General features: G+C 46.7%; 1 protein-coding gene across 4 annotated transcripts in view; it reads left to right on the top strand.

Moving 5' to 3' along the window:
• LOC129489530 (radial spoke head 10 homolog B-like) overlaps window positions 1-14615 on the top strand; it is a 44734-nt gene that overhangs the window by 23385 nt on the left and 6734 nt on the right. For all 4 annotated transcript variants that reach the window (XM_063646065.1, XM_063646067.1, XM_063646068.1 and 1 more), the window contains 7 exons: window positions 350-464; window positions 1549-1628; window positions 2067-2215; window positions 6735-6842; window positions 7749-7892; window positions 10526-10654; window positions 12733-12826. In XM_063646065.1, the coding sequence (XP_063502135.1) occupies window positions 350-464; window positions 1549-1628; window positions 2067-2215; window positions 6735-6842; window positions 7749-7892; window positions 10526-10654; window positions 12733-12826 (819 nt within the window). The remainder of the gene's footprint in view (window positions 1-349; window positions 465-1548; window positions 1629-2066; window positions 2216-6734; window positions 6843-7748; window positions 7893-10525; window positions 10655-12732; window positions 12827-14615) is intronic.

Here is a 14615-nt window from a genome sequence, read left to right as displayed (position 1 = left end):
CCTCAGTCTCCCAAATAGCTGAGATTACAGGTGCCCGCCACCACACCTGGCTAATTTTTTGTATTTTTGGTAGAGACAGGGTTTTGCCATGTTGCCCAGGCTGGTCTCAAACTCCTGACCTCAGGCAATTTGCTGCTTCAGCCTCCCAAAGTGCTGGGATTACAGGCGTGAGCCACTGTGCCTGGCTTTCACGGAGTTTTAAATTTTTAGTTGGATGCTTATACACATGTTCAGAGCATTTTGAAATAAGCACTCTCTCATATTCAATCCTTCGAATTGTATACCAGGAGCAAATAAAATGGAAGGTTCTAGCAAATATCAGGCATCCTTTCCAATTTTCTTATTTTAGCCAATAATGACATACCAGTTGAAGAAATCCATTCTCCATTTACAACAATACTTTTGAGAACATTTTTGAATTACCTCCTGCATTTGGCGTACCACATTTATCATGAAGAATTCCAGTAAGTACTATTTCTGGACCCTCGTTGGGGGATGGGGCACAGCTAAGCTGTATTATTGTCATAATGCCCTCTTTTCAGCAGTCATTTTTATTTTTTTGGAGATGAAGTCTTGCTCTGTTGCCTAGGCTGGAGTGCGGTGGCACAATCTTGGCTCACTGCAACCTCTGCCTCCCAGGTTCAAGCAATTCTTCTGCCTCAGGCTCCTGGGTAGCTGAGATGACAGGAGTGTGCCACCATGCCTGGCTAATTTTTTTTTTTTTTTTTTGTATTTTTAGCAGAGACCAGGTTTCACCATGTTGGCCAGGCTGGTTTCAAACTCCTGACCTCAGGTGATCCACCTGCCTCAGCCTCCCAAAGTGCTGGGATTACAGGCGTGAGCCACCATGCCCAGCCTCAGCAGTCTTTTTTTTTTTCTTTTTTAACATACCCTTGAAATGAAGGACTCAGAACACAACCTTTCTGCAAATATTAACCACAAAGCCATGAGATACTAGATCAAAACTTTGAAAGCCCTTCATATCGGGGTCAGTTCAATACTGCAAATATCTCTTGGGGTTTTTAATGCAGAAAAAAATAGTCACAACCAACTCTTCTTTCTTATGTCAGAATTTCTTGTCTTTCTTACAGCAAATGTGGTTTTATATCTTTTTTTAAAAAAAACTTTTATTTATGTATTTATTTTTTTGAGATGGAATCTCGCTCTGTCACCCAGGCTGGAGTGCAGTGGCGCGATCTCGGCTCACTGCAACGTCCACCTCCCAGGTTCCAGTGATTCTTCTGTCTCAGTAGCTGGGATTACAGGTGTCTGCCACCAAGCCCAGCTAATTTTTTATATGTTTAGTAGAGATGGGGTTTCACCATGTTGGCCAGGCTGGTCTTAAACTCCTGACCTGGAGTGATCCGCCCGCCTTGGCCTCCCAAAATGCTGGGATTGTAGGTGTGAGCCACTGACTCCAGCCTTCCCTTTCTATACTCTATACATTAGAAGCACATTATTAAGTCTAGCCCGTGCTCAAGGAGAAGGGAATTAAGTTCCCTCTTTTGGAGGAGAAGTAATTATGGTATCTTTTGATCATTATCACAGAAAGAGAAGCCCATCCCTCTTCTTGTGTTTTACAAAACTGATGACCGAGAACATTCGTCCAAATGCCTGCCAGATAAAAGGTAAATACAAAACCAATAGGATTCTATTTACCGCCCCATTTTTTTTCTCAAAATATAAATCTGGGCTGGGCGCAGTGGCTCACTCCTGCAATCCCAGCACTTTGGGAGGCCGAGGCAGGAGGATCACCTGAGGTCAAGGAGTTCAAGACCAGCCTGGCCAACATGGCAAAACCCTGTCTCTACTAAAAATACAAAAAAAATTAGCCAGGTGTGGTGATGCATGCCTGTAATCCCAGCTACTCGGGAGGCTGAGGCCGGAGAATCGCTTGAGCCTGGGGGGTGGAGGTTGCAGTGAGCCAAGATCGTGCCACTGCACTGCAGCCTGAGCGACAGCAAGACTCTGTCTCAGAAAAAAACAAAAGCAATAGGATTATATTTACTGCTACTTTTTTCTCAAAATATAAATTTGTAATCATTTTTCGAACGTTGTATTTTTAGGCAATTTATTCCGTGAGCAACAGCGGACGCTCTACTCTATGAATTACATGAATAAGTGCTGGGAGATTTATCTCGCTTACTGCAGACCCAGCGCAGCGCCTCCCCACGAGCCTACGATGAAGATGAGACACTTCCTCTGGATGCTGAAAGTAACCCCCTAAGTTCAATATTGGCTTTCTATTTACAGGCACTTTGATTTTAATTAAAGAAAGGCAAGATATTCCAGCTGTGATATGCAAATAATCAGGTGAAGATCTGGGCTGGATTTTCAGGACCATTAAATGTTTACTGAGTCGCTTGGCAGAACGGTGGTCTGTGGTCGTGGAAGGAACAGAAACAGCTGTCACCTGCCCAATGTGCTCACAGATGAGGGCAAGACAATGGCCCATGGCATATCTAGCTGTCTGTCTATCTATAGCAATCCCAGCACTTTGGGAGGCCGAGGCGGGCGGATCACCTGAGGTCAAGGAGTTCAAGACCAGCCTGGCCATATATATTTTTATATGCCATGGGCCATTGTCTTTAAAAAAAAAAATAGATATATATCTATATATATATACATATATATATTTTTGTTTTATGTATTTTTTTTTTGGAGACGGAGTTTTGTTCTTGTCACTCAGGCTGGAGTGCAATGGGGCGATCTTGGCTCACTGCAGCCTCCACCTCCTGGGTTCAAGCAATTCTGCCTCAGCCTCCTAAGTAGCTGGGATTACAGGTGCCTACCACCATGCCTGGCTAATTTTTGTATTTTTAGTAGAGATGGGTTTTCACCATGTTGCCCAGGCTGGTCTCGAACTCCTGACCTCAGGTGATCCACCCGCCTCAGCCTCCCTAAGTGCTGAGATTACAGGCGTGAGCCACCATGTCTGACTGGCCTACAATATCTTTATTCATGCAGATCCGGCCATTTAAAGGAAGATGGGGCCGAGTATGGTGGTGCACGCCTGTAATGCCAGCACTTTGGGAGGCCGAGGCAGAAGGATCACTTGAGCTTAGGAATTGAAGACCAGCCTTGGCCATATAGTGAGATCCCCCCTCTACAAAAAATAAAAACACATAGCCGGGCATGGTAGTGCACACCTGTAGTCCCAGCTACTCGGGAGGCTGTAGTAAGCTGTGATCGTGCCACTGCATTCCAGCCTGGTTGACAGAGTGAGGCCCTGTCCCAAAAAAATCTCCCAAAAAACAAAAAAGGAAAATAGAGGAACACCTTAGTCTTTTTCACGGACTGTAGTGTTGTCTGATCCTAGAATAGCAATAAAGCCAACCGAAATCTTTTCAAAAAGGAGGGACTTTGGAAGGCGGAGGGGGGTGGATCACCTGAGATCAGGAGTTTGAGACCAGCCTGGCCAACACTGTGAAACCCCGTTTCTACTAAAAATACAAAAAAATTAGCCAGGCATGGTGGTGGGAGCCTGTAATCCCAGCTACTTGGGAGGCTGAGGCAGGAGAATTGCTTGAACTTGGAAGGCAGAGGTTGCAATGAGCTGAAATTGTGCCACTGCACTCCAGTCTAGGCAACAAGAGCAAAACTCTTCTCAAAAAAAAAAAAAAAAAAGAAATGGGGAGGATGAATGTCATTTAAAACAATTATAGTTTATCGAAAAAGGAATTTTTAAAAGTTATTACTTGGGAAAATAGTGACAACATCTTATTTATACAATGTTCTCATACTAACTATTGGTTGTTTTTGTTCCATGATACTTTTTTTTTTTTTTTTTAGACAAAGTCTCGCTCTTTTGCCAGGCTGGAGTGCAGTGGTGTGGTCTCGGCTCACTGCAACCTCCGCCTCCTGGGTTCAAGCAATTCTCCTGCCTCAGCCTCCCAAGTAGCTGGGACTACAGGCATGCACGACCATGCCAAGTTAATTTGTGTATTTTTTAGTAGAGATGGGGTTTCGCTATGTTAGCAAGGATGACCTCGTGATCCGCCCGCCTCGGACTCCCGAAGTGCTGGGATTACAGGCATGAGCCACTGTGCCTGGCCTGTTCCATGATTTGTACTTGTGGGAATACAAATGATTAAACAGAATCAAATATTAATGATAAAGTGTTTTTACAAATTTCATAATGTTGTATACATATGAAAAATGGATAATAACCTAGTGTCTAACTGTAGGAAAATAGTTTTGTTTTTTTGAGCAAGGGTCTCTGTCACCCGGGCTGGAGTGCAGTGGTGTAATCTTGGCTCCCTGCAGCCTCAACCTCCCGGGTTCAAGCGATCCTCCCACCTCAGCCTCCTGAATAGCTGGGACTACATGTGTGTGCCAACATACCCAGCTAATTTTTCTATTTTTTATAGAGACGGGTTATTGCCATGTTGCCCAGGCTGATCTTGAACTCCTGGGCTCAAGCAATCCTCGTGCCTCAGCTTCCTGAAGCGCTGGGATTACAGGCATGAGCCACTGTGCCTGGCCCTTTTCATTGTTTTGTTTGTTTCAAGCATGTTTGCAATTGCCCGTTGAAGAATTATTATTGTTATTATTTTGACGGTCTTGCCCTGTCGCCCAGGCTGGAGTGCAGCGACATGATCTTGGCTCACTGCAACCTCCGCCTCCCGGGTTCAAGTGATTCTTCTGCCTCAGCCTCCCGAGTAGCTGGGATTACAGGTGCATGTCACAACGCCCGGCTAGTAGAGACAGGGTTTCACCATGTTGTCCAGGCTGGTCTCAAGCTCCTGAGCACAGGTGATCCAACCATCTCAGCCTCCCACAGTGCTAGGATCAGAGGCATGAGCCCCCACACCCAGCCTCATGGAAGCATTTTTGTGATGACTGTCTTACAGTCTCTGTCAGTCAATTGTAACATCTCCGTCATCTTGGTGATGGCATCTGTGGATCCTCTTTTTTCATTCAGTTTGAGATCTTCCTGGTTCTTGGTATGAGTTTCTTTTCTTTTTTTTTTTTTTTTTTGAGACGGAGTCTTGCTCTGTCTCCCAGACTGGACTGCAGTGGCGCGATCTCAGCTCACTGCAACCTCTGCCTCCTGGTTCAAGTGATTTTCCTGCCTCAGCCTCCCAAGTAGCTGGGATTATAGGTGCGTGCTACCATGCCAGGCTAATTTTTGTATTTTTAGTAGAGACCAGGGTTTCACCATGTTGCCCAGGCTGGTCCGTATGAGTGATTTTTAAAAAAATATTGAAACCTGAACATTTGGGTACAGTAAGTCCTCACTTAACATTATTATTATTATTTTGAGAGACGGAGTCTTGCTCTGTCACCCAGGCTGGAGTGCAGTGGCGCGATCTCAGCTCACTGCAACCTCTGCCTCCTGGGCTCAAGTGATTCCCTTGCCTCAGCCTCCCGAGTAGCTGAGACTACAGGCATGCGCCACCATGCCCAGGTAATTTTTTTGTATTTTTAGTAGAGATGGGGTTTCTCCATGTTGGCCAGAATGGTCTCGATTTCTTGACCTCGTGAGCCGCCTGCCTCTGCCTCCCAAAGTGCTGGGATTACAGGTGTGAGCCACCACGCCCGGCCCCATGTAACATTATTGATAGGTTCTTGGAAACTGACTTCAAGCAGTGCTGTGTGGTTAGGAGCTTAACTCTTCCTCATGTCAATTATTCTATGGTCAAATCGGTTTTGTTGTGTAGTACGTCGTTTCCCCAGGTGCTTTTCAGCCTACAGCATTGTGTTAATATTTCACACCTGCACTGTGTTCTGTTCTCCCATGTTCTACGTCCTGTTCTGATGCCAAAAAATACTCTGCTGTTATTTTGGAGGTACTAGAGAAGGGATAGAGAGGTAAATACCTCTCTGTGTGTGTGTGTGTGAGTGTGAGTGTGTGTGTGTGTGTGAGCGTGTGTGTGTGAGTGTGTGTGTGAGCGTGTGTGTGTGTGTGAGTGTGTGTGTGAGTGTGAGTGTGTGTGAGTGTGAGTGTGTGTGTGAGTGTGTGTGTGTGTGTGTGTTTGAGACAGGTTCTTGCTTTGTCACCCAGGCTGGAGTGCAGCGTTATGATCACAGCTCACTGTAGCCTCAAACTCCTGGACTTGAGTGATCCTCCCACCTCGGCCTCCTGAGTAGCTGGGACTGCAGGCATGCACCACCGTGCTGGGCCTACATTTTTAATTTTTTGTAAAGACAGGGTCTTGCTATGTTGCCCAGGCTGATCCCCAATGCCTGGGCTCAAGTGATCCTCCCACCTCGGCCTCACAAGGTTCTGGGATTACAGGTGTGAGCCACCATATCTGGCCGTAAATACCAATGTTAATCCAGAATGCTTTTCAAAATTATCAGTTTTAAGATATTAATTTATGGCTGGGCACAATGTCTCACGACTGTAATCCCAGCACTTTGGGAGGCCGAGTCAGGAAGATCACTTGAGGTCAGGAGTTTGAGACCAGCCTGGCCAACATATAGTGAAACCCCATCTCTACTAAAAAATACAAAAATTAGCTGGACGTGGTGGCATGTGCCTGTAGTCCCAGCTACTTGGGAGGCTGAGACAGGAGAATCACTTGAACCCAGGAGGTGGAGGTTGCAGTGAGCTGAGATTGCGCCACTGCATAGCAGCCTGGGCGACAGAGCAAGAGTCCGTCTCTCAAAAAAAAGAAAAAAGATATTAATTTCTGGTATACTTTCTTAGTTATTGTATTGATATAAATTGACATTAAAACATATAGCTCTTTATAATTATAGGCAGTTATGATTTTTCTTTTTTACAGGACTTTAAAATGATAAATAAAGAATTAACAGCAGCTACATTTATGGAGGTCATAGCAGAGGATAATCCTTTCATATATGATGGAATTGACAGCAACTTTGAACCTGAGGTTTGTAAAGAGCCGTTACAAATGGTACAGATCCAATTCAGTCTGTTGGTTTTGCCATGGACACCAAGAACAAAGAACCAAGATTTTTTTTTCTTTTTTTTTCATTAGCCTTTTCATTGATGCCTTTTTTTTTTTTTTTTTTTTTTTTGGAGATGGAGCCTCACTCTGTTGCCCAGGCTGGAGTGCAGTGGCATGATCTCTGCTCACTGCAAGCTCTGCCTCCCGGGTTCACGCCATTCTCCTGCCTCAGCCTTCCGAGTAGCTTGGACTACAGGCACCTGCCACCACGCCTGGCTAATTTTTTGGTTTTTTTTTGTATTTTTTTAGTAGAGATGGAGTTTCACCATGTTAGCCAGGATGGTCTCGATCTCCTGACCTCCTGATCTGCCTGCCTCAGCCTCCCAAAGTGCTGGGATTACAGGTGTGAGCCACCGCACCCAGCCTTCGGCTGATTTTTTAAAAACAATTTTTTGTACAGAACGGGTCTCACTGTGTTGCCCAGGCTGGTCTCAAACTCCTAGGCTCAATCGATCCTCCTGCCTCAGCCTCCTAAAGTGCTGAGATTACAGATGTGAGCCGCTGTGACCAGCCTAAGAACCAAGATTTGATTGAAAGCAGTCTGAACACAAGTACCTAATATATGTGTGTGTGTCTGTGTGCATGTCTGCGTATGTGTGCATGTGTGTGCCTGTGTGTTGTCTGCGTGTCTGTGCGTGTGTGCATGTGTGTGTGTGCGCGTGTCTGTGGCATGTCTGTGCATGTGTGTGCATTTGTGTGTCTTTGTGCATGTGTCTGCATGTCTGCATGTGTGCATATTCAGATGTCAGGAAATAACACCAATCAATCAATGCTCTGTCTCCAGGTGTGTCAGAATGATGGAAACTCTTGTGTTTTATTTTATTTCAGCTGGTTTTCCTGGAATTCTTTGAAGCTCTCTTAAGCTTTGCATTCATCTGTGTTACTGACCAAATGACTAAATCCTATACAAATGTTCCAACTGATGATGTGTCTGGAAATAAACATGAAACTATTTATACAATACTAAATCAGGTAATACATAATATCTTAGAATTAAGTAATCTTAGAATTACAGAGCAAGGAGGGCCGGGCGCGGTGGCTCACGCCTGTAATCCCAGCACTTTGGGAAGCCAAGGTGGGCGGATCACCAGGTCAGGAGATCGAGACCATCCTGGCTAACATGGTGAAACCCCGTCTCTACTAAAACTACAAAAAAATTAGCCAGGCATGGTGGTGGGCGCCTGTAGTCCCAGCTACTGGGGAGGCTGAGGCAGGAGAATGGCGTGAACCCAGGAGGCGGAGGTTGCAGCGAGCTGAGATCACGCCACTGCACTGCAGCCTGGGCGACAGAGCAAGACTTCTTCTCAAAACAAAAAACAAACAAACAAAAGAATTACAAAGCAAGGAATGGCTTTATTCTGGAATGCTTAAACCATCATCAGAACTATCTTGGCTTTACTAACCCTTCCAGAAAGTAATTTAAGAAGTCTTTCCTTTTTCCTTTTAAAATTTTATTTTATGTGTTTTGAGACAGGGATTCACTCTGTCATCCAGGCTTGAGTGCAGTGGTGCAATCACAGCTCACTGTAGCCTTGACCTCCTGAGCTCACACGCTCTTCCCACCTTAGTCTCCTGAGTAGCTAGGACTACAGGCATGTGCCACCACACCCAGCTAATTTTTTTTTGAGACAGAGCCTCACTCTGTTGCCCAGGCTGGAGTGCAGTGGCACGATCTCGGCTCACTGCAACCTCTGCCTCCTGGATTCAAGTGATTCTCATGCCTCAGCCTCCTGCGTAGCTGGGATTACAGGCATGTGCCACCATACCTGGCTAATTTTTTATATTTTTAGTAGAGACAGGGTTTCACCATGTTGACCAGGCTGGTCTTGAACTCCTGACCTCAGTTGATCTACCTGCCTCGGCCTCCCAAAGTGCTAGGATTACAGGCCTAAGCCACTGTGCCTGGCCTTTTTGTGTTTTTTTGTAGAGATGGGGTTTTGCCATGTTGCCCAGGCTGGTCTCAAACTCCTGAGCTCAAGTGATCCTCCTGCCTCGGCCTCCCAAAGTGCTAGGATTACAGGTGTGAGCCACCGTGCCCGGCCAAGATGTCTTTTTCACATTTTGGAGGTGTATATAGATTTTTTTAAGTTCGGGAAAATGTGTTTCCTGGCCGTGATCCAGGAAGCGGACTCCCAGCCACAGCAGAGAGTTGCTAATGAAGGTGAGAGTGCATACCGACATGCTGGGTGGGCCACTAGACCACACTTTAGAAAGTCCGAGGTGTTTTACTAGATGTTTCGTTGCATGGATCCAGTGTTTCTAAGAGTGGAACGCCTGCCCAAGAGCAGACCTGTCGAACAGTTCCTGAGTGTGTGTGGGATGCTAACCAGGTCCCCAGGGCTTGCTCACGAGGATGGACACCCAGGCCAGGCGCGGTGGCTCATGCCTGTAATCGCAGCACTTTGGGTGGCCAAGGTGGGCGGATCACTTGAGGTCAGGAATTCGAGACCAGCCTGGCCAACTGTGGTGAAACCCTGTGTCTACTAAAAATACACTGGAAACTGACCGTTCATGTCATGCTCCAAGGGAATCACTGCTCCCTTTTGACCAAAAACTTGGGAGTGTGATTTAGCGATCACAGAGAGGCTCAGCTTCAAACTTACCAAAGCTGATCCTTCTTGCTCAGCTCACAGTAGTTTCACACACTCTAGTAATTTGGGGAGGCAAAGGTAGAATTTTGTTCCACAGAGGTAAGCGTGCTATGAAGAGGGACAGCAAGCTCCAGAGATGTGCAGAAGGCCCCCCTTGAGCCGTCAGCTGAGTATGCACACATGTGAGGGAACAGCTGGCACCTAAGGGAAGAGCCGCCAGGAAGAAGGGGAGGAACCTCAAGGACTCACACAGGGCTGGGAGTAGTTTGCATTCCCAGTCGCCAGCGTGGAGAAGCCTTCACATCCATGAGGGGCATCGGGCTGGGTACTTAAAAGTTTACTACGTGTGTGTGGTTTTTTGTTTTTGTTTTCGTTTTTTTTTTTTTTTACAAAATCTTGCTCTGTTGCCCAGGCTCGAGTGCAGTGGCACAATCTTGACTCACTGCAGCCTCTGCCTCCCAGGTTCAAGGTGATTCTCCTGCCTCGGCCTCCTGAGCAGCTGGGATTACAGGTGTGCACCCCCACACCTGGCCAATTTTTGTATTTTTAGTAGAGACAGGGTTTCACCGTGTTGGCCAGCCTGGTCTTGCACTCCTGGCCTCAAGTGATCCGCTCACCTCATTCTCTGAAACTTCTGGGATTACGGGCATGAGCCAATGCACCTGGCCTGTTATTTATTTATTTTTTTTTTAGAGATGGGGTCTCACTATGTTGCCCAGGCTGGTCTCAAACTCCTAGGCTCAGGTGATCTGCCCACCCTGGCCTCCCAAAGTGCTGAGATTACAGGCGGAAGCCGCTGTGCCTGATTCTGTTCACTGTCTTGACTGAGGCGATGGTTTCACAGGTATAAGATGTGTGAAAACACATCAAAGGGTACCCTCTATGTGTAGTTCATTGTAAATCAGTTACAGCCCATTAAAATATTGTGTGTGTGTGCGCGTGTGTGTGTGTATGCCTGTATGGATCTCTATGGAAACCAGAAGCCCTCTGACGCGTGTGTTTGTTCTTGCTTAGGACACCCAGAACAAGAGTCCCAGCGCGGTCACGAGCCACGAATCGGATGCTGCTCACTCTGACAGTGCCAGGTCATCTTCCAGCAAGTTAGAACTCTCGCCTGATAGTAACAAAATAAGGAAATCAGAGGTTTGTCTTGGCAAGTAACTGTGTAGAGACACCCGCTACCGAGTGCCTGCTCTGTGAAGAGCTCTTTGCCATGCGCTGGGGACCTAGCAGTGAACAGCAACCCACGCCCTCATGGACTTTACGTTCCAGTGAGGAGGGGACGCAGCAGCAAGTGAACAGTAGTAATAGCGTTTATGGGTGTTTACCAGGTGCTGAGCCGTCCCCAGGGACCAGCTCAGCCTCCCGATGACCTTCAGGTACTGTGATTCTCTCTAGGAGGGAACCCAGGCCCAGAGAGGTTCAATAGCTTGGCCACAGCGGCATAACCAGTAAGTCATGGCGCTGGGGCTTTGTGCCCAGGCACTTTAACTCCAGAATTAGCACCGGTTACCGCAAGCTATGCTTCTTCCCACTTACGAGGTCTAAGTGACAGGAAGGGCATCTGGCTGGGTGGGGCCCTGGCGTTTATTCTGGGTGAGTGGGATGGGATGGGACACCGTCTGAGCAGAGGCGTCAGGAGGCTCTGAGGCTTCACTGTTGAGAAACCAGTGAGGAAGCTCTTGGAACCATCCCGGTGGGAGGTGATGGTGACTGGGACTAGGGTGGGCTGAGGTCTGAGGTGTTTTGAAGGGTGCAGGGGTTGACAGGGAAAGAGAAGGCAAAGATGAGTCCAAGATTTTTTGGCTGAGCATTGGAAGAATAGAGTTGCCATTTATGATGATGTGGAAGACGGAGGCAGGGGGCTGAGTTTTGGGAGCAAAATTAAGTGGTTGATTTTGGACAAGTTAAGCTTAAGGTGCCTGAACTGATGCCCAAGTAGCACGGCTGGAGGCAAGACTGGAGTTCAAGGGCAAACTCCAGCTGGAGGTAGAAATGTGGGGGTTAGGGCATACACGTGGTGATTAAAGCCGTTAGGTAGGGCGCGGTGGCTCACGCCTATAATCCCAGCACCTTGGGAGACCGAGGTGGGTGGGTCACTTGAGGTCAGGAGTTCGAGATCAGCCTGGCCAACATGGTGAAACCCCGTCTCTACTAAGAAATACAAAAATTAGCTAGGCCTGTTGGCATGCAAAAAATGTAATAATAATGCAATAATAATGTAATAATAATGCAAAAAATGTAATAATAAAGCCATTAATATATGGGTCTAAGTACGGTTAAATTTGTTGTTGTTGTTTGTTTTTTTTTTTTTTTTGAGATGGAGTCTCGCTCTGTCGCCCAGGCTGGAGTGCAGTGGCGCGATCTTGGATCTCGGCTCACTGCAAGCTCCGCCTCCTGGGTTCACGCCATTCTCCTGCCTCAGCCTCCTGAGTAGCCAGGACTACAGGCGCCTGCCACCACACCCGGCTAATTTTTTGTTTTGTTAGTAGAGATGGGGTTTCACCCATGTTAGCCAGGATGGTCTCAATCTCCTGACTTTGTGATCCAGCCATCTTGGCCTCTCAAAGTGCTGGGATTACAGGCGTGAGCCAACATGCCTAGCAAGTATGGTTAATTTTATACATAAGTACTGTCCCAACAGGCCCAGGTGACATTTTCAAGTCTTTGGTTTTTTTTTTTTTTTTTTGAGATCCTTTCAGTAAGTGCCATTATTCTGTTATTCATTTCATTAATAGTATAAATATTAATATTTTATTCAGGTTAAATATAGATTGGCTGGGTGTGGTGGCTCACACCTGTAATCCTAGCACTTTGGGAGGCCGAGGCAGGCAGATCACCTGAGTTCAGGAGTTCAAGACCAGCCTGGCCAATATGGTGAAACCCTGTCTCTACTAAAAATACAAAAATTAGCCTGGTGTAGTGGCGCATGCCTGTAGTCCAGCTATACCTGGGGAAACTGAGGCAGGAGAATCTCTGGAACCCGAGAGGCAGAGGCTGCAGTGAGCCGAGATCGTGCCACTGCACTCCAGCCTGGGCAACAGAGTGAGACTCCATCTCAAAAAAAAAAAAAAAAAAAAAGTCAAATTAAAGTCAGATTAGCTCAAGGAGAACAGCCTCATTAATAATTTTCTAATTAATTAAAGTGTAAAAAAGTAGTTTTAAGCCCATAATGATGTAAACGTAATATTTTACTTTATGATTTTTTTTAAATGTAAAAGCCCAAGATCAAGAAGTCTATAAGTGATGAAAGAGTCTCCAAAATGAATTTTAAATTGACTGGAAAAGGGATCACCTTTTTTTCATCTGAGAGTGGTGAGTATTTTAATTATAGAACCTTAATATTTACAAACTGTTGCTTATGAATTATATAAGGTCTATGCTGTTTTACAACCATCTTTTTTTAATCTTTTATTTTCTTAGAGGCAGAGTCTCGCTATGTTGTCCAGGCTGGTCTTGAACTCCTGGGCTCAAGCGATCCTCCCACCTCGGCCTCCCGAGTAGCTGGGATTACAAGTAGGCGTCACCACACCCAGCACAACCGTCTTTTTAAATAATGAGGCTGGTACAGCTGCTTCCATTTCTCCTCCCTGGTTTGGAGTTCAAGTTCAAGGCATGACTTTGCTGTGCTGACTCAGTCTGTTAGGGCAGAGGCCAGTATGGGACAGCTGGGCCTCCCCTGGGCCCTGCACGCCCATCTCAGTCTGATGCTGTTGACTATATTGTTTTCTTACAGGCAACTTTTCTCTCTCAAGGGTCTCGTTCTCTTTGATTTTTAAAGGTGCTCAAATTAAAAACAACAAACAACCCTTATTCACTTCCTCATCCTCCTCTTTTATTACGTTTTCCTTTATCCTGGGAAGATCTGTCTGGAGGTCTCTCTCTCTGCTGACTGCACTTCCTCCTTCTGCTTTGATTCCTCAGCCGTGTCTGTGTGAACTTCCAACCTCACTCCTCTCCTTTCCTCAGGGTCATCCAGTGATGATCAATGTCATGGGAATTTTCTGCTGTCACTTTGCTGGCCTTGCCAGTTGCAGGTGGCCTTGTTTTCATGATTAAACAACCCCTGGTGTTTCCCCTTTTCTTTTTCTTTTCTTTTTTTTTTGAGACAGGGTCTTACTTTCTTGCCCAGGCTGGAGTGCAGTGGCACCATCATAGCTCACTGCAACCTCTGCCTCCTGGGTTCAAGCAATTCTCCTGCCTCAGCCTCCCTAGTAGCTGGGATTACAGGCACCCGTCACTGTGCCTTGTATTTTTAGCAGAGACGGGGTTTCATGATGTTGGCCAGGGTGGTCTCGAACTCCTGACCTCAGGTGATCTGCCTGCCTCGGCCTCCTAAAGTACTGAGATTATAGGTGTGAGCCCACCCGCCCCAGGCTTTTTTTTTTTTTTTTTTAAGAGGTGGGGTCTTTCTCTGTTGCCCAGGCTGGTCTTGAACTCCTGGATCCAAGAACTCCTGGATCTGAACGTCTTGGCCTCCCAAAGTGCTGAGGTTACAGGTAGAGCCCAACCACGCCTGGCCTTTTTTTTTTTTTTTTTTTTGTTAAAGAGATGGGATCTTGCTATGTTGCCCAGGCTGGTCTTGAACTCCTGGACCCAAGTGATCTTCTTGCCTTGGCATCCCAAAGCACTGGGATTACAGGTGTGAGCCACCGTGTCTGGCCCTCCCCCTTTTCTGATGGCGTCTCTCTGTGGCCTGCCACCCACTCAATGGTGAACTTTTAAAGGCTCCATCCCGGGCCCTTGTCCTCTCAAAGGCCTCACCTGTGTATCCCCTCTACAGTGCCTGTCATTTCCCGTTACTCCTCCTTGAACGGATCGTTCCCATCGGCACATGTGCTCTATATGCCCAGTTAGGAAACAACTCTTCTCTCACTTTTCCCTCTAGATCCCACTTTGTTTCCCAGCTCCCTTTGCTGATAGGCATCTTGGGGAGCTGTATACGTGCATCCCTTCTCCAGGACCTCTCCTGTGTCTCCCTTAGCTTGCTCCACGTGGCACTGCCCTCCCCAGGCCACTGAAGGCTGCTTTTCATCAGCAGTGACTCCGTGTTGCCATCGCCAGGAATCCTGCCGTCACTTGAACCCATCTCTCCATAGTCAGA

Source organism: Symphalangus syndactylus, chromosome 9 (assembly GCF_028878055.3).
Source record: "Symphalangus syndactylus isolate Jambi chromosome 9, NHGRI_mSymSyn1-v2.1_pri, whole genome shotgun sequence".
Taxonomy (NCBI): domain Eukaryota; kingdom Metazoa; phylum Chordata; class Mammalia; order Primates; family Hylobatidae; genus Symphalangus; species Symphalangus syndactylus.
The sequence above is the reverse complement of the archived record's forward strand: the minus strand, read 5'-3'. Positions and strand labels throughout refer to the sequence as shown.